A 24,238-nucleotide genomic window follows, 5' to 3' on the forward strand; every position below is an offset into this window, starting at 1 on the left:
AGACAGAAGACAAGATGTTGAGCGGCCTTCTCATAAATTCTGACGTGATTCTAGGCTAGGTTGACACACAACAAAAGACATTTTCCGTGAGCAGGGGAATCGTTTTAAATGTTTATTTTGAAATAATTACTAACGACGTCAAGGATTCAAATTAATCGATATAAAGTATTTTAAAAAATATGAAGAGGCGAAATGCCGAGTGCGGCAAAATGAGGCGGCCGATAAAGCGCAACAAGATCACCGAAGGAATATATGGAAGGTATGCATAAAATATAATTAATAAGCTATTGAAACGACCTGTAAGATTAATTAAAATATATTTTATTTAATATTTAGTATACTTATAAAAAATCAAGCCGTTTATCTGGCTATTTTAAATTATGAGACATTGATTGGGCTTTATCTCCTCGAGGAGTTGTGGAACATCTGCTCGTCCTCTGAAACGTACAGCAGGTTTTTTGCCGCCAATTTATAACGATACAAGTTTCCGCAGTATTATTAAAATCTATTTATATATAAATTAATACAATGTCAGTTTTGTTTACTAATCAGCAATTTGTTTTTTTCAGCACCCTTTTGTACCTGAAATTTTTAATGTTATGGGCCATGGTTATTTTGGCCGATTTTATTTTGGAGTTCAGATTTGAGTTCCTTTGGCCTTTTTGGATGCTACTCCGATCTGTATATGATTCATTCAAATACCAGGGTTTTGTGAGTAATACTATTGTTTAATTATCCAATCATGGACTTTTTTTATAAGCCTATTTAGTTTCACGATTAGCGCACACTCTATGTTAAAATCTATTCTAATTTATTATTAATTTGTATTCCACACTGAGACACCTGTTGGCTGGATCAACTGCTGGTTTATTTATATCTAACCATTTCTTTAAAAATACTACCCATTGTACTTAGTCGTAAATTAAACTTTGCAAGTACTTAAGTATACTTTTTCTCATTTTATTAACAATAGTGCAACTGAACAAATAAGCATCGAACATCGCCAGGTTGCCACTTAGATCGATCACACTGAGTATGTCCATGTAGCTTTCTATTTATCATAAGAGTTTTGCAATCATTTAGTTTTTAATTTATAATTAGGAGTAAAAATTAGTATTTCGCACGAAAAATTGAGGCTTAAAATGTTTAATAGCAATGCAAGGGAAATAAAAGTCCCTATACATTTGCACAATTTTCTATATACTCTGCTAAAATTTTGTTTTATGTATTGTATTTTTTATTTAACTTTTTGTCACTTCAGTTTGTTTTTGCCCAACAGACCAAAACACAAATCCGCAGAAATAGAGCTTTAAAGTTTTTTTTTACGAAATAGAAATAAATAATGACCTCAACTTAAGACAAAATTAGTTAAAAAACATTTAAAAATATATGTTTTCTTTCATTTAAATTTTATAAATTTAGGCTTTCTCAGAACTCCTGTACACCAACTCAATTTTGTTAAAAATGGTATGTGGGACAAAAACGAACTAAAGCGACGAAATGGCAGTTTCATCCAACCAACCGATAATAAGGTCTTATCCCATTTTTTTGTAATTTTTAAATAAGTAATAAATTACGATGGTAATGGTCTTAATTTTTTTTTGTGCAACGGATAAATTTTCTAAAAAGGTTTAAATTTAAATATGCATAATTTGAATTACCTGGAAACAAGACTCTATGCGCCCTGTTGGACAAACAGCACGTTTGCGGCACAATCGCGAGCCCTTTTGTATGCGCTCATTTTTAAACCCGAAAATTATAAATGAAAACTGAATTTGAACACATTGAGGGTTATATCTTTAGAATCGTAAAAATCCTCATTAAATATGTATCTTATATATTATTATTCTAAAAGATTGCGTCTGTCATATACGGACCCGTTTCACACGTATAGGTGGGTAGACACATATTTATTATTTTCCCTTTTTGTTTCATTTAATTAGTTTCCACTCGCGGGTGAAAATTTTGCTAAAATAAATCGAGTGGAGATTAGTCAGCCTCATGGTGTACTGTTTAGTGTTTTTACCTGCCTATTAATTGATAAATGAAATAATTAAAAAAAAAAAATTAATGAATCCACTCTATGTTTTTTACTTGTTCCGTAAAATGTAAAACAAGTCTGTGATAGCAGTACACAGACGTCGTTTTGTAAAGGGAATACACATGCATCCTTAATTGTTTTGTAAGGCGGCGTCTCTCTCTTGCGTCCAATTGCTGTCTCTCTCGCTGTTGTGTAAACGTTTTTAGGTTAGTTACTCTGGTTAGTTCACCAGAAGATAATTTAATTTTCGTATATAAATATTTATTTTATTTTATTTATTTATATATACGCCCAATGGGCATTTTTAAGGACACATTTATACATAGAAAATTATTATAAAAAAAGTAGAAAGACTCAATGGTTTATAGTAGACTTGGTGGGAGTGGAAGCGGGAGAGAGGTGTTTATAATTGAATTTGATTCAGTGATCGTTTGAAAGAAGATAACTTGTTATCAAAGAAATCAAGACTGGTATGTTTGTTGGCAGTCCTAAGAATTCTGGGCATAGGGGAATGAAAACCATATTTAGTTCTATGTATATCGGTATGAAAGAGTAAGTTTTGTCTCAGGTTTCTAGTTGGGATATTTAATTTTATTGAGCTCAGTAGTTCAGGCGCATCAAATAGTGAGTTGAGAATTTTAAATAGGACTCTATAAGCTCGGATTTATTTCGACGGTCTTGAAGAGAAGATATATTTAAGGTAGTTTCTAACTCATTATACGTATATAGGTATCTGGATAAGCCCAACCTCCAGCCTATCTTTCTCAAAAATCGATGTTGAACTGATTCAATATTCTTGATGTGAACATCATAATATGGAGACCAGATAACAGAGGAATACTCTAGGTGAGGGCGAACTAGGGAACAGAAGAGAGTTTTAAGGGTATTGATATTTTTTAAGTCAGCTGTGCTTCTGTTAATAAATCCAAGAAGTTTTAAGGATTTATTGATAGCATGTTCAATATAAATTGTAAAAGAAAGTTTAGTGTCAAGTATAATACCCAAATCTCGTATACTAGACACAGATGATAATATTTCATCGTTCAGTGAGTATAAACTCACGGTATAAACCGTATCCATATAATATATTGAAGTTTATGTTACTCTGTGTTAGTTTGTTTATGACATAAAAATGCTGAAATTAAGGTATGTTTGCTATATAAAATGGGTTGATTTCTGTTCAAACATGTTGAATTTTGTTCAGGAGAGCGCTTGAGTTGTAAAACAGTTTCAAATGTATCTCTCGAAGTAAAAACACAATTCGTTGCTGTTTTTTTGGATTTATAGACTTTGATAAGGATATTTAAGAAAAAAACATTTACAATATGGACTGTTAAAATAACTATGGGACTTCAATGTTTGTAGAAAAATATACGCCTTCCTTCCTGTGCGTTATTTCGGTGTCGATGTGTTTCAACTGATACTTTTTTCACAACGAATGGAAAGAACTGAAGCCTCAATTCCCAGGAAATAATGGCCGAAAATTGCTATAACTTTTAAGTACCAGCATCTACTACCTTTTTATAAGTTTTATTCGCTTTGACATAATTTTAAAGGTCAATTATTCTCGATTTTGAACTTTTAAAACTCAATTGACAGCAGAAGAACAACAAAGTCAGTCTAGAAAGCATGTAAATGGACATCAGGGTATTCAGCTCTCAAGTATTACTGGACTACCGGTGTTTTAGAACTAGCTATTTCAGTAGTGCTATACCGAGGGACTCCAATTTTTCAAGGATTAATAGAATCTGAATATATTAACAAAATGACAATCATAACTTAATTTCGCAAAAAATGTGACTTCCAGATTTCAAATTAAATTCCACTAAGCATGCTGTATACATATATATTTGCTGTTAACACTTCACTGTGCTCGTTTTTACATTGCACTTGATTGATGAAATAATATGGTCTCTTTAAAAAAAAATTAAATATGCCATCGTTAAAATCACTGGCATTTGAGTAGCATAAAAAAAAGATCCCGGGTGGTCGCCAGATTTTTTTTTACCCATAAAAAGGTCACCTATTCAAAAGGGTTGGAAAAACACTGATGTAGTTAATATATAAATAATAAATAGATCAAGTAAATATATCTTTAAATGGTAGTTCTGTTGAGTATTCAGAAGAAAATACATATTTTAATCTAAATATTATATGGAAGCAATTTTTTGTTTCAGGCTTTTTCCGTTTTCTTTGTGTGCATTGCCGTGACGTCAGATATGATCTGTTTCTTCTTCATTCCTGTACAATGGGTGTTTTTTGCGGCTAGCACATACGTCTGGGTCCAATATGTCTGGTACACTGGTAAGTGATAAGTTATACACCTACATAGTAGTTAGTTATCTGTAATGACGTATAATTAAATAGACACATTACAAGCTCCAAGAAAAGGCCATTTTAATCCCGATTACTCGAACTCTAACCTATAACTCGAACTCGATTACTCGAACCTATACAAGACCTTTTAAAGAAATGGAGAACGGGGTGGTCAGCCTGGGGTGATAGAGTTCAGAATTTTAGTAGATGATTTCATCTACTTAAAAGAGGGAAAAAAAGAAAGACATCTGCGAATGAAGATTACGCACACGAATTAGACAGAGGATTTGTGTATGACAGGGCTTCGATTTACAGGTATTATGGCTTGTTAAAACTTTATCATAGAAAATGAAAAAATCGGCGCTTCAAAGCTCCTCGACTGTTCATAATTTACAAGTCACAACCTTTAATTAAATACGCTTTCCAAGTATGGATAATTGCCTTTCGTGTTTCATTCTCTAACGGTTTTTCATTGTAATTAGACGTGAAGCTGCGCAGAAAAATGCCATCGTGTGTAATGAAAAAATGCTTTAATTTATAAGGTTTTCTATTCATATTTTCTGCCATGGGCTCTAGCCATGAGATCATAACCCAGTTCTATTTCGTATGATTTTACGGAACGTAAACTTTTTTTTAAAGTAATTTAAGACTGTAACCCATCAATGTTCTAAAGCAGGTTGGGAAGAGGTCCTTCATACCATATTTTTAAAGTCATTTGAGTATTAATACCATATTAAAATATACAATATCATTTTATTATACCAACATAGGCACTGTGTGTACATCAATAAATATAAATAAATATACCCTAGCAGCTGATATGTGTACATCTAATGCACTGTATTTTAAACAGAGAATATGAATATAAATTTATGTGTTCCTCCTGTTTGTGAATGCTGTTCCATTGCTCCACAACTCGGTTTGTCATGAAATCTCATTGATTTAAACTTATGCATGTTTCAGACAAAGGCGTATGTTTGCCTACACTCATTCTCTGTACTGTGCTGGTATACGTAGAGGCGGGTGTACGCCTGCGTGACTTGCGCCACATGCCGGCACACCTGGACCTGTGCCGACCGTTTGCGGCCCACTGTATCGGCTACCCGGTAGTCACGCTGGGGTTCGGCCTCAAATCCTTCGTGGGCCATCGCATGAGGCGACGGAGGCAGAGAGAGGTGGCGAGAGAGAACACCTTCTACCTGCAGTTGCTGCAGCAGGCGCTTCCACCAAACCAAAAGGTAAACTTGCGCACCTTCACTAAGCCTGCCCAGAGAGGTGGATCTTTCCATGCTGTGATTACAAGTTTTAGACTCTTTTTTTCTAATTGTGTATCATAATGTGTATTAGTGATTTAGTTATCTTTGTTTGTTATAATTTTTATAGACAACATGTTCCTTTAAATGTTCTACTGTGCTTTTTTTTTGTTTTTTTTAAGACCTTTTTTAAATACGTTTAATATTATGTACACTGTAATTGGCAGTTAGCGATATTGTACATATAAATGTTTACATTAACTATAATCAAATCTTGTTTCTTCGGTGCTTAAAACATATTTAATTGCTTTGTATTTGCAGCTGGCAGTAAAAGAGCCGGAAAAGGGAGCCAGTCCCGCAATAGAAAAAACTCCGGAAATTACTCTTCCGGAGAAGCAAATGAATGGCAATGCCATCCACATGAACTCTTCCAAAAACCACAGTAAAAAGTCTGACACCAAAAGTAATCAGCAACAGAATGACAAAAGTTTGTCTTCCTCCCATCACAACCACACACCTGCCGCTGTCATCACGTTGGCTAATCACTCCAAGGACAGTCCAGAAAGTGTCGTCAGTGAAAGCAGCGCTAGTCCCGCTGTCGCAGCGGCAACCAAATCTAGTCAAAATCATGTCTCCAATCACAAGGAGAAGGAGAGTAGCAAGTTGGCTCCGAGTAAGCACTCGCACAGTAACGGGAGCATACCCCACCAGATAGACAAGTCGGGGGACAGGCAGAAGGAGCTCCAGGAGACCAGCCCTGAAGCCAGTAATGCGGATACTGATTTGTACACCGAGAAAACTGCAAAAGGTAAACTTATGTTTCTGTAGTAGCCTTTATTTGTCGAAGAAACCATAGTTGTTAAGTTGTTAAATTGTTCAGAGTTCAGGAATAGTGAAAATTAAATCAAACTTTTTACTGTATCCCTTTTTGCTTTCCTTCCTTCTACTTGTCCTTATTTCTGCTTTATGTATTTTGGTGTTTCGTTTTATTGTTTAATATCCTTTAAACCGTTATTTTGTTACATTATTGATTCCTTTAATTTGCCCTTTATATACCTCGTTTAAATTAATGTAACAATTATGTTTTTATATTATATTCTATTAATTTTGAATGCTGGTTTATGTTTGTAACTTTATATGTATTTTTTATTTAAGAAGGTAAACATGAACAGAAAAATATAAAAGGAAAAATAATGAAAACCACTAAACTGCGAAACCGACATGTCAGCAGATATGATTTATATTTTAGTAGTTTTATAAGTATTAAACGTTATTTCTTGTATTTGGAGTGTTATTTTTTAATTTTTATATTGCATCTTATGTTATTAATTACATTAATTTACTTTGTATTTTGTTGATAATTATATGGTTTAACACGGGCACAGCCTCAAAAGCCACAATACGTTAGTGAATATGTATACAAGTGTAATGTGAAATGAATAAATAAATAAATAGCAGGTTTAGTTTTCACACTATCTACTTTTGTAAACAGACATTGATTTATTATACTTACAGGTTTGAAGTCTTCTGGGAAATGCGAAAAGAAAGAAAATGTAGCAAGTTGGAGAGAAGAAAGAAGAAAAAATAAAAATAAAGACAAGGAAGCGAATAAAGAACGAGATGTAAACAAAGACTCAAATAAGGATAAAGAATCTCACAGAGAAAAAGATCCCCCCAAAGAGAATCACAAAGAAAAAGAATCTCACAAAGAAAAATATACGCTTAAAGAAAAAGATTCTCACAAAGAAAAGGAATCTCAGAGAGAAAATGACAGAAAAGATTCTCAAAGAGAAAGCGAAATTCACAAAGAAAAGGACTCCTTAAAAGAAAAAGATTTGGAAAAAGACAAATATTCTCACAAGGACAGAGATTCAAGGGATAGAGAAACGAGTAACGGTGACATTTTCAGAGGAGAGAAAGAAATTCACAAAGAAAAGGAAAACAAAAAAGATAGAGAATCCAATAAAGAGAAAGAGTTTAAAGACAGAGAATCTCTCAAAGAAAGTGAGTTTTATCAAAAACACACTGAACAAAGTAAGTTTTATTATTTATATTTAAATATTATTAAATATATATTTCACTTACCGACTTTTCACAATGACTTTTTCTGTATTATTATGCTGTGTGCTGTTAGTATCCTCTTCCAACATTTCAGATCGCTGTGATGCGATTCGAACTAGCGGAAAAGAGTGCAAACGGCACGTCATAATAACTTAGAAAAACTTATTGTGTAGGTGCCCGTCTCTTCGTCAGGACAGTAATTACACTGATATCCAAATTCCACCCTCACCATAGTAGTAGTTGCACAAAAATATAAAACGCAGGCTCGATACAATAATATTAGAACAATATCACACACAACATTCTGGAACGAGACGAGACTAATAAACCAGGGACCGGATTTAAACAATAAACTACCACACAAAACTGAATTTAAGACTTTAAGACTTAGGGTCCCGAAAACTGTCTTGAGATGGTCACCCTACCAAAGCAGTTAACTTGTTTACATATAATTATTTTTGCATTTCATGTTTTGTATTTGTATCCACACAGTGTCTCTATGAATATATGTCATATACTCGTATATTTGGCATTTGTGCGGATGTTGGGCCACCGGGACCTGACAGTAGCTTGTTACTTGACCTAATGTCTGCACAGTTGTTAAATGTGTGAGCTGTGCTAATAATATAATGTTGTTTCCTTTTTCTTCTCTTTTTTTTTTTTCTTACTATTATATATGTATATATATCTGCGTGGATTTAAATATGAATATGTAATATTTTATATGTATTTTTTAGACACTATAAGTATAATATATTAAACACGGGTTGTGCCCAGTGAGGTATTCATTTTTTTTACAAATAAGTAATCTGTAAGAATTTAAATACATATTAAATGAAAAAATACCTCTTTACCTAAATGCCACAGAATTGATGGTTAAATAACCCATTTTTGCATGTTTCTTTAATTAGACATCTCTGGATTCCAGTGGTGATATTCTAAATCTTCTCTCTCTACCCCTGGAGAGTGATTCATTTGATGATTTTAATTTTTTTAATGCAACGACACTTAGCTTCATATAATGGCCACATTGACAATTGAACGTCAAATGGTGTATAAAGGTGCTTCAAAAACGGAAATAAAACTAATACGGTTTGGTCAATTGAACCTAATTATGTGTTTTGGGTAATGCTTAAAGTCGCAGTAATGTTCTAAATGAAAAATCATCATATTTTTTGACGTTTAATCATCAGTGTGGCCATATATGAAGCGAAAATTAGTCGCATGGAAAAAATAAATATCCCCAAATTAACCACTCGGGGATAGAGAAGATTCATAATTGCACCCCAGTTGTTGATGGTTGCGCTTGTTTTCCTCAGAGGAGAGCTCAGAGCGGCAGATGCGGGCGGCGCGCGCGGAGGCGGCGCTGCTGCGCGCGCAGAACGAGCAGCTGGCGGCGCGGCTGGGCGCAGCCCGCGCTGCAGAGCGGGCTGCGGTGGGCGCAGCCGAGCGACGCCTGGCTGAGGAGCGACGCCGCGCGGACTCGTGCCGTCAGCGCCGCGCCGCGCTAGAGCAGGAGGCGGCGGGGCTGCGGGCGCAGCTGGCGCAGGCGCGCGACCGCATGCAGCGCACCGAGAGGGACCTGCAGGACTCGCAGTTGCAAGTGAGTAACGGAATACGGTGCAAACAACGCAGCATAATAACCCAGTAAAACTCGGTGTGCATCTCAATGGCTGCAGAAAATTATGCTTTATTTTTATTGTATCTCGATAGAGAAGTTTGTGTAGCTTTGAAACCGGTCATCAGAATAAAAAGAAGTTCTTTTATTACAATAATTTATCGTTATAAATGTGAACATATTTTTTTTAAATGGAGCTCTCGGTATAATAGGTTGTATTTTTAAACTCATATCGGCCTGAACTCACCACTCAAATGAATATGGTTTAAATAAGTGTAATTTATCGCAGGTGAGCACCCTAGAGACCAAATGTCGCGAACACGGGCCAGAGGCGTGGCACAGCGCATTGAACGCCATGCAGGAACGTGCCCAGGACCTGGAGCGCTCCCTGTCGGCCGAGACGCGCATAAAGCTGGACTTGTTCTCGGCTGTGGGGGAGGTCAAGCGACACCTGGAGGTTAAAGAAGGTAAGACTCACCTCCCGGAGTTATTGCATTTAGAGAAATATCTGACTTGGTTTTCGGGCCGGTTCAGGAGAGCAAAACAAATGTTGATCACATAAAATAATCATAACCACTTCTTTTTGCTGAAGAAACCCAAATATAAAATCCCCTATATCTATTTACTGACTCGGCTCATAATTTCAATATTAAAATCGGACACTGATTCGAGTACTAATTTATAGTTTTTTTTAAAAACAAAAACAAATAATCAGACGATTGTTTCGCCTTGTTAGGGCATTTTCAATCGAATGTAAGAATTAAGTAGACCGAAGGTCATTATATACAATTCTAGGTACGTTCAATTATGTACCACTTATGTACCTAGAATTTTATAACTGTTAAGTCGAGACTCTTCTATACTAAAATCAACAAATTTATAAATATTATGACACGCAATATAACTTGTATGGTAAACCCTGTCACGTCCGAAACTACAATGATCGATATGAGCACGAAGACATATTGGCATATTAAAAAAAAATATTTAGAAGCATTTTAAAACTAAAAATAAATTTAATTTAAAACCGAATGGTTGCTTGCTTCAAATTTTAAATTACTTGCCAATATTTTTTTTATAAAAAATGTGCCAATGCAATGCCCTATGCACAATCCGGTGCGAACAAGATGCGACGATGATAACGTTTGTTGTAATTTTTTCCTCCCCTAGGTTTGATCCGCGCCCAGGAGAGGGAGATCGACGAGTTGAAGGGCAAGATAGCCCAGATGCTGGCCATCATGCCCTCGGAGCCGTTCTCTGGAGCCCCCGTTGGGGTTTCCAAGCTGAGTTTTCCTCCGCCCCCGCTAGTGCGCCTGCCCCCGCCCTCGCCCAGCAGCCTGGACCCCAACGCCACGGCCTACACGCCTAAGGGGGGCATGGTGCCCGGCTTGATTGGCGACACGTAATGGATTTAGATGGGATAGGCGATATGTCGCACCCCCAAAAGTACACTGTGGAATGTCTAAATCGGCCATTTTGCAGGAGAGCAGCAACAAACTTTAACATTTTTATTTTATTTTATTGAGGAGTGTATCTGTTCAAAAGGGGCTATTTACGTTTTTCAATTTTTCTTTTACTCTTTGGTTCAATTTTTATCCCTTTTTGATCTCAAAATGCTCCTAAAGTTTATCTCCACAGATATATGACAATTTTTGAAGCATTCTCAGGTTAGAAACGGGTAAGATTGAAAATATTTTAACTGGTTAAGTGCCATAAGCGCATTATACAAAAATAGCGTAAAAAGATGCGTGTCTTTGTATGCGCTTTTTGTATCAAGATCAAATATTCCGAATGATTTTAGATTTCATACGCTCGGAGACATCTGTTAGAATTTTGATGAAACACTAGGAATTATTAAAAGTATCGACACAGTAGCAATTCAAATAAAAGCTATGTTTGACGTTTAGCACGCATCGATAATGCAGGGTTGAAACTCAATTTTGGGAGTCTACTTTAGTATTGCGTATTATTTTTTGTCGAACTTAGTTTGTCATAATATCTGATGTTTTTATTTTATTACTTCACCCTGGTTTTATTCTTTATTTATTTTCTTTGTTTTATAAAACTATTGTTTGTGGATAGTAGAAAGTGCGTTTTATATTATTCCTCAATTTACGAGCACATTTATCTCGATTTTAAAGTAAATGTGTGAGTCTGTACTTGTCTTTTTTACAATATTATTTTATTATCGGGACCCAAATAATATTGCTAAAATTGAACTCCGTGAAACAATCTTGTTTTCTTCTACGGACTCAAAATGGAAAGAGAATATGAATGTATGATGTATTCAATGAAAAATATACAATGATGTACGTGGCATGTGACCCTGACATTTTGTGAAAATTTTCATCGCGTTTTTCTGAGGAATGGTGCCTTAAATGACACATCGTGTATTTATTTGGTAAGTTTTTATGACTCTCCTTTGACTTATAATATGTTTACAAAATAATTATTTTAGGTTTTGTATTGTCTAAAAATTGCCTAAAATTTCGTGCCTCACTGGGAACTGCCATAGCAATAGTACCAAGCGGCACAGAAAAGTTTGACCAAATAGAAAAAGGAAAAATTGAAACCTGTAAATAGCCACTTTTGAACGGAAACTCTTAAATTATGGTTTTCACTTCGCCTCGTCCAGAATTCAAAACAAGTCATTTTCTTTCATGCGATCGCTGAATTAAATTCAACTGCAACTATCTCGCTCCCTCTTCTATTGTCACCTAGTCCAATGAGGAAGTTCAGTGGTTTTTTATATTTTTTAATGTACAAACTAAGAAAAAAAAAATATATATGTAGTGTTACCTGCGCCATGATTTTTTAAAGTATTGTATTTCTGAAATTAATCTGCGTGTGACATCTCAAGTTCTCTTCTGCTTATTTCGGTCAGCCGATTGGTCCGTTGACGGTAAGTAAACTGGAAATCTTCCACAGCTCTCTTATCATTGGTTGATTCATATGCACTAGTGACTTCGTTCAAAGAAGTTCATTTTTATTTTAATCTTTTTTTATATTTTTTTCGTACATTTTCAAGAAACTTTGCCGTATAATTTAATGCTCCAATTTTACTGCACGTAAAAAAAAATATTTGTATCCAATTTCCTGTAGGGCTAAAGTTCCTCATTGAGAACCGTTTTCACAAAGCGAAATATCTACAAAAAGTAAAATTTTCAGGTTTTTTTATGATAAAAAGATAGCTTCTAACAAAAACAAAAATATTGTTTTATAGAAATTCTTCATCTTAACTCGTATACAGGAAATCAATATGATAGAAAAAGTGTAACTATTCATTCAAAAAATCCAAATTTTCAGTTAAACGATATATCTATATATTTTGTGATAGGAATGTATAAAAAATTTAATTTGTGTTTGGATATAACATATAAATTTACTTTTGCGTGAAATCATTATTAACTTTTTTTGTTGTATTTTATATGCCTACATATTTCTAAACTAAAATATTTTCATAATATTATTCAATAAAATGATAATCCAATCCAATTAGCTCGTTACAACTTCCCCTATATGTATATCGTTTTGCTTAAATTTGACTTCAATCAATAAATCTCATTTTGAAGAATCAATCTCTGTTAAAAAATTTTGAAACAAATTTTGTTTTTTTTTTGTTGTAGATATTTTGCTTTGTGAAAACAGTCAAAAACAGCCCTCTCTTCCTTAATGTTATATCAATGATCTTATTTTTTGCACTTTTACTAAATACTATTATGTTTAAATTTTTTCTATCGTATGTATCATCCTTAAAAATGCCCGCTGGGCGTATATATAAATGAATAACCACATGAATCAAATATAAATTTTAGAATAAATAATTACTGCTCGTAACTTAATATACATTACAATTCCCAGTATTTTTTGTGGTATTTTGACTGTTAACCCTTTATAGGACACCTTAAACATACTGATACAATACGTATACCACCAGAATTGAGGTATTTATTTTCTATAATTTTGTATTAATCATAAGTCTTATGTCATATGAGTATCGTAATAATGTACACTGGTAGATCAGTCTACCATTCAGATTTTCAAATGCAGTATGTTTATTACCTTAAAAAATAAAATATTTTATTAGGTTTGGAAGACATAAATCGAAACAAAATATGTGTCGTATAAAGGGTTAAAATATGAGAAAAACACCGTAGCATCATAATTACTGTGGTGCTCTTCTCGATATTTTGCAATTGATCTCAAATAATACTGAGGTTTGTAGCATATCTAAAGAAATCATAGAGATACATCAGTGTTCTACTAAGAGAGAAACAATGTGGTCAAACTGCATTCATAACTCAAAACAGCAAAATTTAGACTTGCGGCAGTGTACTTCTGGGGGTGCGATGTAATCTACCAGACTTGCCAAACGCCGCCCGTTAAGGTTGAAGAAGTTTAGGGTTTTACCTATTTTTAAAAACTGTTCTACTTAACAGTGTTTTTAAGTATGTTTGTCAAAATTTTTTGAGTACTGTTAACTTGTCAATTTTCAACTATTTTACTTTACAAAAATCAACACATGCAAGAAGAATAGATATTAAAAGATGAACGCTACACAGCGTGTAAAGTGATAACTTAAACCAGCCAACGACAGGTCATAAGCTCTGTAAATGTCTAGACTTTGGGAGAGTCATCAAAATGCAAATATTTCTTTAAAATAAATATATTTTTTAAATAGTAAATTATTATGGAATTTCCACATGATATTACATCAGTGATTGAAAACCTAGTTTTTGAAAGTGACCACTTTACACGCGGTGAAATACATTCGCCATTCTGCCTATGTTTAACCATCCATATTCATTTTATGGTTCCATTTGTTGAGTATGCGTAACATTATAAAAAGTGTTACATCGTCAAAACAGCTCTCAAGGACCATTTAAGTTTCCATATTCCCTTCTATAAAAGTTAGTGAAGTCTATCATCTGTACTATTTAATTTTAATTTCGGTATAACTTTGGATGCAGGATTGAAAAAGAGAAGAGGCAAGGTTGCTAGTCGGCGATACGGTATGTCCGCACGCCAGGGGTGAATCGTCCAAATAAGGGATTATGCACGGCAAGCCATTATATATGACTTACGATAGTAGTGTTTTACAGTAACTATGTTTATCGGAAAATAAATAAAATAATTTGTATTTATTATAAATCATAACACCTAGAAAAAAATCTATGAATTATGGCCAGCGCCCAGCCCGTTCTCAGTGAACGATGTAATTAGCCGATTACCTCAGCTTATTTCTCCATACAAAAAAGTACACTATATTTTACATCTTCCCAGTCAGGTTTTTTAGTACTAAAACGAGCTTGCAGATTACAAATATTATTTAAAGATTCTCTATTTGGAAACTAGTATTTCGAACATTTTTTGAGAAGGACTATTTTTCTTTGATGGGATACCGTTGACATATGTATCACATAGGACATGTGGCATTCAAAGTGGCTGTTTTTGGCATTATCCATTTTAAAAGGAATCGGCCAGTGCTCAGTGTTGACATTGCAATCATAATGGAAATATCTGCTTCAACATTCACGTCGTTGTGGTATTTTTTAATAAACTTTTGTACAGGTGTTGTATTGAAATAGTGTAGAATATAGCGACGTATATCGCGAAGTTAATTATAATTGTTATTTCAGTTGATTTTCATAGAACCATGGAAAAAAATTGTTATTTTTCATTATATTATTTACTTATATAGTACAAATGAATGAACATTTTTTGTAGATTACCTATTATAAAAATCACCGTTAGCCACTGCCGCACACGCCTCTTAGGAGTGAGCAAAAGTCTCTTTAATTTGTAAAGAAATTTGATATGTCATATTACATCATAAAACAAACTGAAATAACTCTTCAGCAGTGGTTTACAGACTGGAATAACATGCCGGTTGTCTATTCAACTATTCATATTCTACACTATTCAACTTTTAAAAAAATAATCTGTATGATTTCTTGAAGAAACTACAATTAAGTTGATCAGAAAGTACAATAGGCACATCAGAAAATGTTGCTTGCCTACAATAAAGTAATAATTAAATGCTAATTGACCGGTAAGTTCAAAAGACAAAAACTGGAGGAAATATGGGCTCTAATATCACTTGTAGTAAGCTTTGCTAACTTCATCATATTTGAAGCATAACCTGTGATTATGATCGGAAAATTAATTAGCGGGAAATTGCAATAGGGTGTTTTCACAAATTGGAAATAACACAAATATTTAAAACAAACATTTAAATTTGTTAGAAAAATATTTTTAATTTATTGTACAAATAAAAGAGGAGTGATATTCGAACGTAATATAACGTTACTAAATTAGTGGATATGTAAGTATCACTCCTTTTATTTCTCTAAAAAAATTATAAAAATTTCGAGTGCATTTTCACAATTCGAATTATATAACTATCAATGCATAAAGACACGTTTTCATAAATAAATTTCGGGTTTAAAAATGAGCACGTCTAAAACGACTCACAGTTGCCGTCACGTCACTTTGGTATCATTCATCGTCCCTGCCGAGTGCAATTCTAACGAATGTCGCATACATCAAGCGTAGTATGGCCCGAATAACTTAATACGCGCAGTTAGTCTAGTAGGGTGTGTAACGTCTCGTTTTTAGATACTTAAAAATATATGTGTTTTATACTATTGTATAAAATTAATCCGACGTCGCATGTAAAGTATAATATTATTATGATGACACAAAATACGCGTCATTGAAATCCTTATTACCAGTTGTCTCATTCCGAGTCTAAGGCTGTTATCGGGTTGTGGTCCCGTGGCTAGTGTCTCGGACTCACGGACCAAAGGTCCGTCGTTCGAATCCCACTCTACCCCAACTTGATTCCATTTTCTAATAGTGAGTTATTTACAACTCGTTGAGAATGGCCCTCAAAATTAAATATTTGGGTAAATCATAAGAACGCAAATATTTCTTTTTCCTTTAAAAAAAAAAAAAAAAGGCATGGATAACTCATCCGCGAACCGAACTTGGGGCCACTGTGGAGCGATTCCTTATCTGACTAGTCTTGTCCACCGGCGCGCAGTTTTCTACAATATTTTAAGCAACATAAATGCAAGCGAATATTGAATTTAACCATTTCGAAATTACATGTATATATTTTTATAGGTGTTGAATTTTTTTTGTTAATAAGCGATGATATATGGATGTTTAATCTTGGGCAAAACAGTGAATGTTACGTTGTCTTAAGTGATAACTGATAACAAGTGAATAACAGGTCATAAGCCGTGTCTAATGAGGAAGTTCAGTGCTATGAGAAATTGGATATAAAAATGATTTCTTACACATGGTAATATTTTTAACATTTAATTGTACTGCCAAGTTTCTCAAAAATGTATGAAAAAATTAATAAAAATGAAGTATGTAACAAGTTCTTGTGATATCAATGATGATCAATCTGAGAGATTTCCAATTTCCCGGTAGCCATTTTTTCCAAGGTTTAGTGTATTTTGATGCTACGGGGTTCTAATTTTAAAAGTCAGCACAACTCACCGACGACAACTTGTGACGTCACGGGTGGAGTAATTTTTTGGCTTAGTTTGATAGTCTATTAACAAATAAAATTATTTAAAAAAACTCAGAACTTCCTCATTAGGCCTAGATTTCCTTTGTCTTTCTCAAAAAAGCTCTACGTTTCGGTGAAAATGTTTAGCTAAAAAAACTGTTTCCTCTCAAAACACCAAATGGAATTATATAGGTTCCTGACATGTAAGTTAATTATAATATAGCGACCTTGTTTGGTCTTTCTAAAATGTTAAAATGGTATCTCCTAACTTCTAACATTCAGTTAAATAATAAGCATCTTACATGCAGGTCCTATTTTCACAATTAATACTTCAAATCTTATTGGGAAGTCGCATCAAGATGCGGATATAACTCTTATACATCATAAAGAAATACATAATCCATATTTTCAGAGGTTTTAAATGATTTAAAAAAAGATTAACGCATATAAAGCATTTTGTCTTAGTTTTATCATGAGATTTTCTTACTAGGTTCCTCAAATACACGCCCATATTGTCGGCTCTCAAAATGTTTTTTGTATACAAAGAAATATTTCACTTTGTTCCCGGGTCAAATACTGTTCTGTAGATACCATTGATCGATGCATAAAACAACTGACATTTTAAAAGTATGTATGTAGTTTTATCATTATGAATATTTTTAATTCACATTAAAAAAATTCACAAGTGTCAAAAATGAAGAAAATAACTTCATTAAATTATAATTTTGTTAATATTTGTGCATAAACCGCATACTAAATGCTATATTATGTAATATGTGTTTATATAATATGCAATTGGCAATGATCTCAATTTCTTTTTAAAATTATATAGCTATAATTTAATTTCATAGAATAACTTCTTTCGAGTAGCAGTTTGATCATCTCTTCATATACTTCTATTTCTGACTTATCTGTAGACAGTGCCTTTAACAAGCATAAGCAGGGTGTTTTATAAATAAAAAATGCAAGTTGAAGATAATTTACAGAAAGTCAAAATATTAGAAATGTTGGAATTGTTTGTAAAATTAATATCAATGTTTTTAAAATGAAATTATCATTCTATAAAATTTATTTCATATAACTGTTGCAGAAATGTGAATAAACAAGCGTAGTACAAAAATTTCACACTTAAAAAATATGTTGTGAAAAGATTTATAGAAATGTTCCTAGATAATAAAATGGTGTTAATTTGAGCACATCTTTACCGGTCGGTACCCAGACATCCCGGTGAGTTTTACAACTTGTGATTTTGTATTTGTAATTATTTTATTTATATTGCGAAATAGTCTTCATTTTGGCACTACGGCAACTACAAGAGTAGTGTCAGAATACAATTATTGCGCAGGAGCATTCTTCAAGTTGTAAAACTGTATGCACGAAAGCTATTTTATCATCTCGGTTCTCATTACATGTAATCGTGGTAAAGTTCGGCTGTCAGTTTATACAATATTAGCTCGAAGAATATCTTGTGCGAGAAAAAATCTAAACTGTCTTTTATGAAGTGCCAGTGAAGGCCGTATCGAAGACTTCTTATTATTGTATTTGTGGAAAATCTCATTGTATTGTAGGATCAGTATTTTTTCTCATTACTGAGGAAACATTTTAGTGTGAGAATGGCATTTCCATTTATTGTTAAACCAAAGAGCTTTAGAATAGGTTATTTTATTTGAGTAACGGATGTACTATCCTCGTGTAAACACAGTCCGATTCTGTTTTAAGAATCACCTAAATTTTTGTACGCAGGCGTTGGGAGCGCTGCGACTTCTGTTGTATCAATATTGCAGACTTCAGTACCTATACATCTGTTCACGTTATATTCACAATCAACCTGAGCCAATATTTTTGTAAAACTTTAACTGTGAATTATCTTAAGTTTTCCAGCGTTCTAATGCAAAGGCTTCTGTGGAATCCTTATGTATGTAAAACTGTACTCTCATTATTCTGTGACAACATGTATCCACTTTTCTTCCAATTATTATAGAATTTTAGACGAACTTTTATTTTCTTCGAAGTTTTGCAACATATTGAAATATTTTATACCTTCAAATTGAGCGGGAAAATCAGTATCCAATAATGAGAATAGGGGCTAGCGTTCATTTCCTCCATATTTAAAGTTGATGTTATCTCATGTAGTCATGTTATCGTAGGTTGTTATTCAAAATGTCAAAGCGAGATGTTAATTTGTGACTGGTCGCCCTTATGGGTGCCCGGAAGAAGGGGAACAAATACTCCCACTTGTCTCCGACAAGGCGTACTTGCCGAGTCCCCCGACAGACTGTTTTGCGCTACAAATTCCTAGTATTTTAATGTGTAATATTTATGTGATAACTTTAATTTGTATGTATGATGATACGAGTACGAACTTAGTTGCTAGTTTTATTTGGTAACGTAACAACCCGGAATGGCTGTAAAATGTACAAAAACACCTCGTGTTTTTATTTTTAAGACTCCTTGACAGATGGATCGTATATTTTTTAAGATTTGTCCCGGCGCCTAGTTTAGTCCACCAGATGTGGTCGGGAGCGCGTATATGTATACGCTTGTGTTCTGTCGTCGAGCCGAGTGAAGCGGAGCATTAGTCTACAGGCGTATACATCACACTGGCTGTAGTCGACTTCGTGTAGGCATAATATGTTACGTCAACTTTTGGTTGTGTATATAATGATTTATGTATTTGATTAATTTTTTAACAAAAGTATCTACTTAAACTTCATTTTATAGTAGCAAAATATCACGTGCACAATTTGCATCACTGATGTTGGATTGGATTGTCATCGGAGCGATTAAATATATATTTGTGAATTTGAATGTACTTAATTTGTGTCACAGTGATAGGATTTTAGTCAAATTTAGAAATTTGGAACATCACATTTTCATTCGAGAGGTGCATTACTGTGAATGTATATCTCTCTACGGTATGTATGTATATAATATAGGAACTACTGTCACCAGCCAACTGTATTTTCATTTCCTTACAACTTTATTCTTGTGATTAACATATTTTGTATGAAATGTGGAAGTTCCAATGGAAGAGATTTCCGATATTACTTTGTAATAAACAAATGCTGTGACAGCAATAAAAAAATGAATGATTATTGTGTTTCATACAAACCTTTATCCAGTTCTTTATTCCTTATTACCTCCCATTACACAATGCTGCCAATGACTGCCGGCCACAGGTGAAATTCAAATAAGACTCTACATATGAGTTGAGTTTTTATACAATGGTAATGTTAGGTGCAAAGTTCAATGTTCACAGTAAATGCAGTACTTTAAAAATTGTGTTTGCTTAATTTTTAGAGAAGTGCATTTGGGCTGTAGTCTGAAATTTGAATTGTCTGATTTCTCCCCAATTGCGTGAAATAATACCATTTCAGTATGAAGCAAGTAAAAAAAATCATGTGTTTGTCAATTTCATACCTACTCTTTCTTGCCAAAATGAGAAGGATTATATAACAGAGTAAACATAATTCATGCATGATTATTTAATCGGTAAAAATGTAAAATTAGCACATTTGTGGCTACTGCTTGCCTGCATTATGTATTTAGGGTCCAAAAGTGTCCGCAGTTTGTTAAAGAGGTAGGTACATACAAGTCACGCAATGATTAAATTTTGGAATAATATAATTAACAAATTTTGGATTGCTTCGGTGACATTTGTAAGGTGGATAAAAAAAAGTATTTGTACATAAATCAGTATTGATAAAAAAAATATCTCTTTGGCTTATATTTTTGCATCGTTCTTGAACCTTTTATCAATGTGCAATTACAGTGAACTTGAACTATCTTATGTTTTATTTACAAAGATAAAAAACCTTCGTAATGATGTATCGGAGAAATCTAATAAAACAGATGGGAGATGGGATGTAAGAAGAGATAAAAGCTTAATATAATGCACCCGATCTCGTACATTGAATTTTCTGTGGTGTGAATTCTCTTTCATTGCACATTTTAACCTTTCAGCAAAGTTACTAACAAATAATTACAGGCTTTATATTTTTAATACAAAAAGTTTATGCAAAATAATCCTAAGTAAAAAGTTAAATTTTTTGTTTTAGTATGTTTTTAATGGATAAAGAACTCATTTGGTTGACATTGTCGCTGTTCAACCTAAATATATTGCCTACCCAATGTTTTTTTCTTTAAAACAAAATTAATTTAAATATTTTAAACACAACTGTGAAATTTTCCACAAAGTTAATATTATAACGTATGTAATATAATATAACTATTCCCATAAAAACATTTTTTATCAAAATACTTGTTGATTCTAGAGCCCTCCAAATGATAAAAAAAAGCAAATAAATTTTTGATGTTTTTCTAGAAGTAAATAAATTCACTAAAGTCTGTTCTTGTGAATGTTACGTCATAAAATATTGGAATAATTACAGTCCTAAATAAAAAGTCGTTATTTTATTTTCGAAACAAAAGGTGAATTAGCATTATAATGCTCAATCCACAGATTTGAAAAAAAATTGTGACTAGTTTCATCGCTATCGTGACATCTTAGAGGTGGCTGGTATCTTTATTATAATTGTTATTTTGAATTGTTTATCATTCCTGTTTTTATATAAATACATTTAATTTTATAATAAAGATCGAAGATGTGGCAAAATTGATGAAAAGTGATGAAAAATTAAGTGAATTTAAGCATAACTCGTCTTTTATTTCTATGGTTAAATTACAGTGAACTTCCATCAAGAATTTTTACAAACTTGAATGTTTCAACAAGTTAGTTAAAACTTAGTTGCCTTTAAATTCGCTTGCGCAATTGAATTTTTTTGTTATACTCTCTGAATTTTTTTTATTTTAAGAGTCCCCTCACTAAGGAAACCTGTTTTAAGGAGGGCTGGCTGTTGTTACTTTTTAAAAATACATTATTAACAGAATCGAAACACAAAGATGACAAAAAATCATTATTGTTATTTACTTTTATAAAATATTAATCCATATGAAGAAAAGAAACATTGCCCTTTCCAAGGCTGTATTGATTTTTTTATGTTTCTTTTTACTATATATTTTTTATTATTAATACTTTTTGATAAAAACATAATTTTTTTCTATTGTTGTGTTACTGCACTCGGTGCTAAATTACTATTAACCGGTAAATAAAATATATCGTCATGATCGTTATAACAAAGACGCATGTGATTTTCTTCAACTTTACATGAGAGCGGTTTATTTATTTTTTAGTACAAAAGTATATCATTTGATACTTAGGGTTAGTTATACATACATATATATATATTTTTTAAACCTGAAATATAAAGCCTTTATATAAACATTTTCAAGATAAAATATAAAAAGAAAGTCAATGTCGTGTTTTTCGCACATAATGTCTTTGAACTACAACTACAATCACGACGATATAATTTTAAATCCATAAAGTTAACTGTAAAAATCCCAAATAAAATAAAATAAAAATAAATAAATAAAGTTCTAATGTGAAAATAATCATTCAGCTTTAACCACCATTTTGGCTTGCATTATGGATTTGGCTGACAGATTGTTTGAAATAAATTGATATAATGATTGATAACTTATTCCATCATCCATATTAATCATGTACTAGATAGTCTGGCATTGGATAATATATTGAGTATGTGAACTTTGCAACGCATGGAACTTTTAAGTGGAAGTTTTCTCAACTGAGCCGATATATATTTACCGAACAAATCATATTCATCTTCATACACTTTGCTATATCCAGCCTGTTTAGGAATATGAAATAAATCCGTATTATTATTTTTCTGGTCCACATCTGACGTGTCTGAAATGGGGTCCTTGAGGATGACAGAATCGGTGCTCAGCGATGCTTCATTATTTGTGTATTTAACGGTATTGTTTGAATCGTCACTGGACTCGGCATCGCAAGAATCGTTCCAATCCGATGAGTTTCTATGCATTTGCTGTAAGTTTCAAAACAAAATTTAAGCGATAAAAAAATACTACAGAGTTTTTAAAAAAAAAACTTGGTTTTCAATTGCAGGTAACGTATGTTCGTATATTGCGGATAAAGGTAAAAAATAAAAATAGGCGCGTGGTAGTCAGGTGGGTAATTTGGGTATCAATCATTGACGGTTGTAGCATGAAAAATGTTAATTACGAGACAACTTTATTCTGCATATGGCTGAATACCATATTTTTTAAGGAAATTGTCATCTACAATTAACAAGAAATAAATGAGTTACCATGGCTCCCCGAGGCGAAACAATATCCTTTAAACAATTATCCATTGCATGGAACCAAATAAGAGACGATTCGTAAATGTTATTTGGATCTGTGGAATTTTTCATTATTTTTGTCACTTCTTGACTGTAAGTAGTTCTCAAACTTCTAATTTTTATTTTGACTTTGTTGACATCTAATTTGATCAAATCTCTCAAGTCGTCGATTATTAATTTATAAGCTGCTTCTGTTTTCCTCCTATTCCTATAATCTTCGTGTTTAGGATTCCATAAGCACTCATACTTCAAGTATGATTTCACAAATTCTAATGTTAAATTCCCCTGCCAGCGAGGTACTCGAGAATGCGATGACATGGTGAATTACAGATTATAGGATGGTAATATTCATAAATTGGTTAAACAAAATTCAATTTCGATATTTATAAATGACTGAGCAAGATGTACAAGAATCACGATAACACAAAGATAAAACGTCAAAGTGACATTAAAATATTGGTATTGGTATTACCATATTATATAATAACATACTGTGTTACAAGACCGAAATATGTTTAACTACCTACTCTGAGATTATTTTAAAATTGTTAGTTTCAAAAGATTAGTTTTCGCAATAAAAATATCGGAATTTTTAATATTTTTTTTAACCGAAAGTTAAACAATCTAAGGATCAAAAATAACTAAACAAGCATGTTTTCACATTTCATTGCTTTTGACTTCTTTCTTACAAATTTTGTACATAGTTAATGGTAAAAAAAATAAAATAATCGCATAAGAACTGCAAGAACAATACTTATAGAGGTATACATTACATGCTCAATCTAAAAAAAGAAAGATTCGTTTTTTTTTAATTTTGGGGAAAACATTGCTAATAAAATAATGTTTTTTTTTGAGTTTTGTAAAAATATGGGTATTAAATATAGTTGAACTTGGTTATTACGAGGAAAATGGGACCACTTGCATTTGCTCGTTATAAGCGTTACTCATTATACCAGAGAAAGGTTTTTATTTATACAATCGCCATTGCACATTGTCACTAAGTAAACAAATAAATACATACGTGTACATATAATTCACACAGATTTTTTTTACAGGGGTTAGGTTTTAACTGATCTGGTCTAGAACTCATTTGATATCACCCACTTGTAATGTTTATTGTGTATTGAAATAAGCCTAGAACATTAAAAAATCAAAAAAACCCCTGAAACAAGCATGTCATTCATAAACTACAAAAGCAGC

At 32.9% G+C, this 24,238-nt stretch overlaps 2 protein-coding genes across 2 annotated transcripts; one reads left to right on the forward strand and one right to left on the reverse strand.

Moving 5' to 3' along the window:
• The first annotated feature begins 41 nt into the window (after window positions 1-41).
• Window positions 42-11,984, forward strand: LOC148281758 (macoilin). The gene is made up of 9 exons (XM_088226164.1): window positions 42-259; window positions 570-711; window positions 4,219-4,345; window positions 5,321-5,595; window positions 5,932-6,418; window positions 7,126-7,644; window positions 8,991-9,274; window positions 9,579-9,756; window positions 10,460-11,984. Exons 1-9 carry the CDS (start codon window positions 180-182, stop codon window positions 10,693-10,695), a joined length of 2,328 nt encoding a protein of 775 aa, XP_088082290.1. The 5' UTR covers window positions 42-179; the 3' UTR covers window positions 10,696-11,984.
• A 10,257-nt stretch (window positions 11,985-22,241) lies between these two features.
• LOC148281759 (uncharacterized) lies at window positions 22,242-23,487 on the reverse strand. The gene is made up of 2 exons (XM_088226165.1): window positions 23,006-23,487; window positions 22,242-22,723 (listed from the first exon to the last, which is right to left on the reverse strand). The coding sequence occupies exons 1-2, from the start codon at window positions 23,354-23,356 to the stop codon at window positions 22,376-22,378; spliced, it is 699 nt and encodes a 232-aa protein (XP_088082291.1). The 5' UTR covers window positions 23,357-23,487; the 3' UTR covers window positions 22,242-22,375.
• Window positions 23,488-24,238: the final 751 nt, after the last annotated feature.

The sequence above is a fragment of the Micrasema longulum genome, unplaced genomic scaffold, assembly GCF_059751315.1.
Source record: "Micrasema longulum isolate JH-2025_06_02 unplaced genomic scaffold, ASM5975131v1 h1tg000413l, whole genome shotgun sequence".
In the NCBI taxonomy this organism is placed as follows: Eukaryota; Metazoa; Arthropoda; class Insecta; order Trichoptera; family Brachycentridae; genus Micrasema; species Micrasema longulum.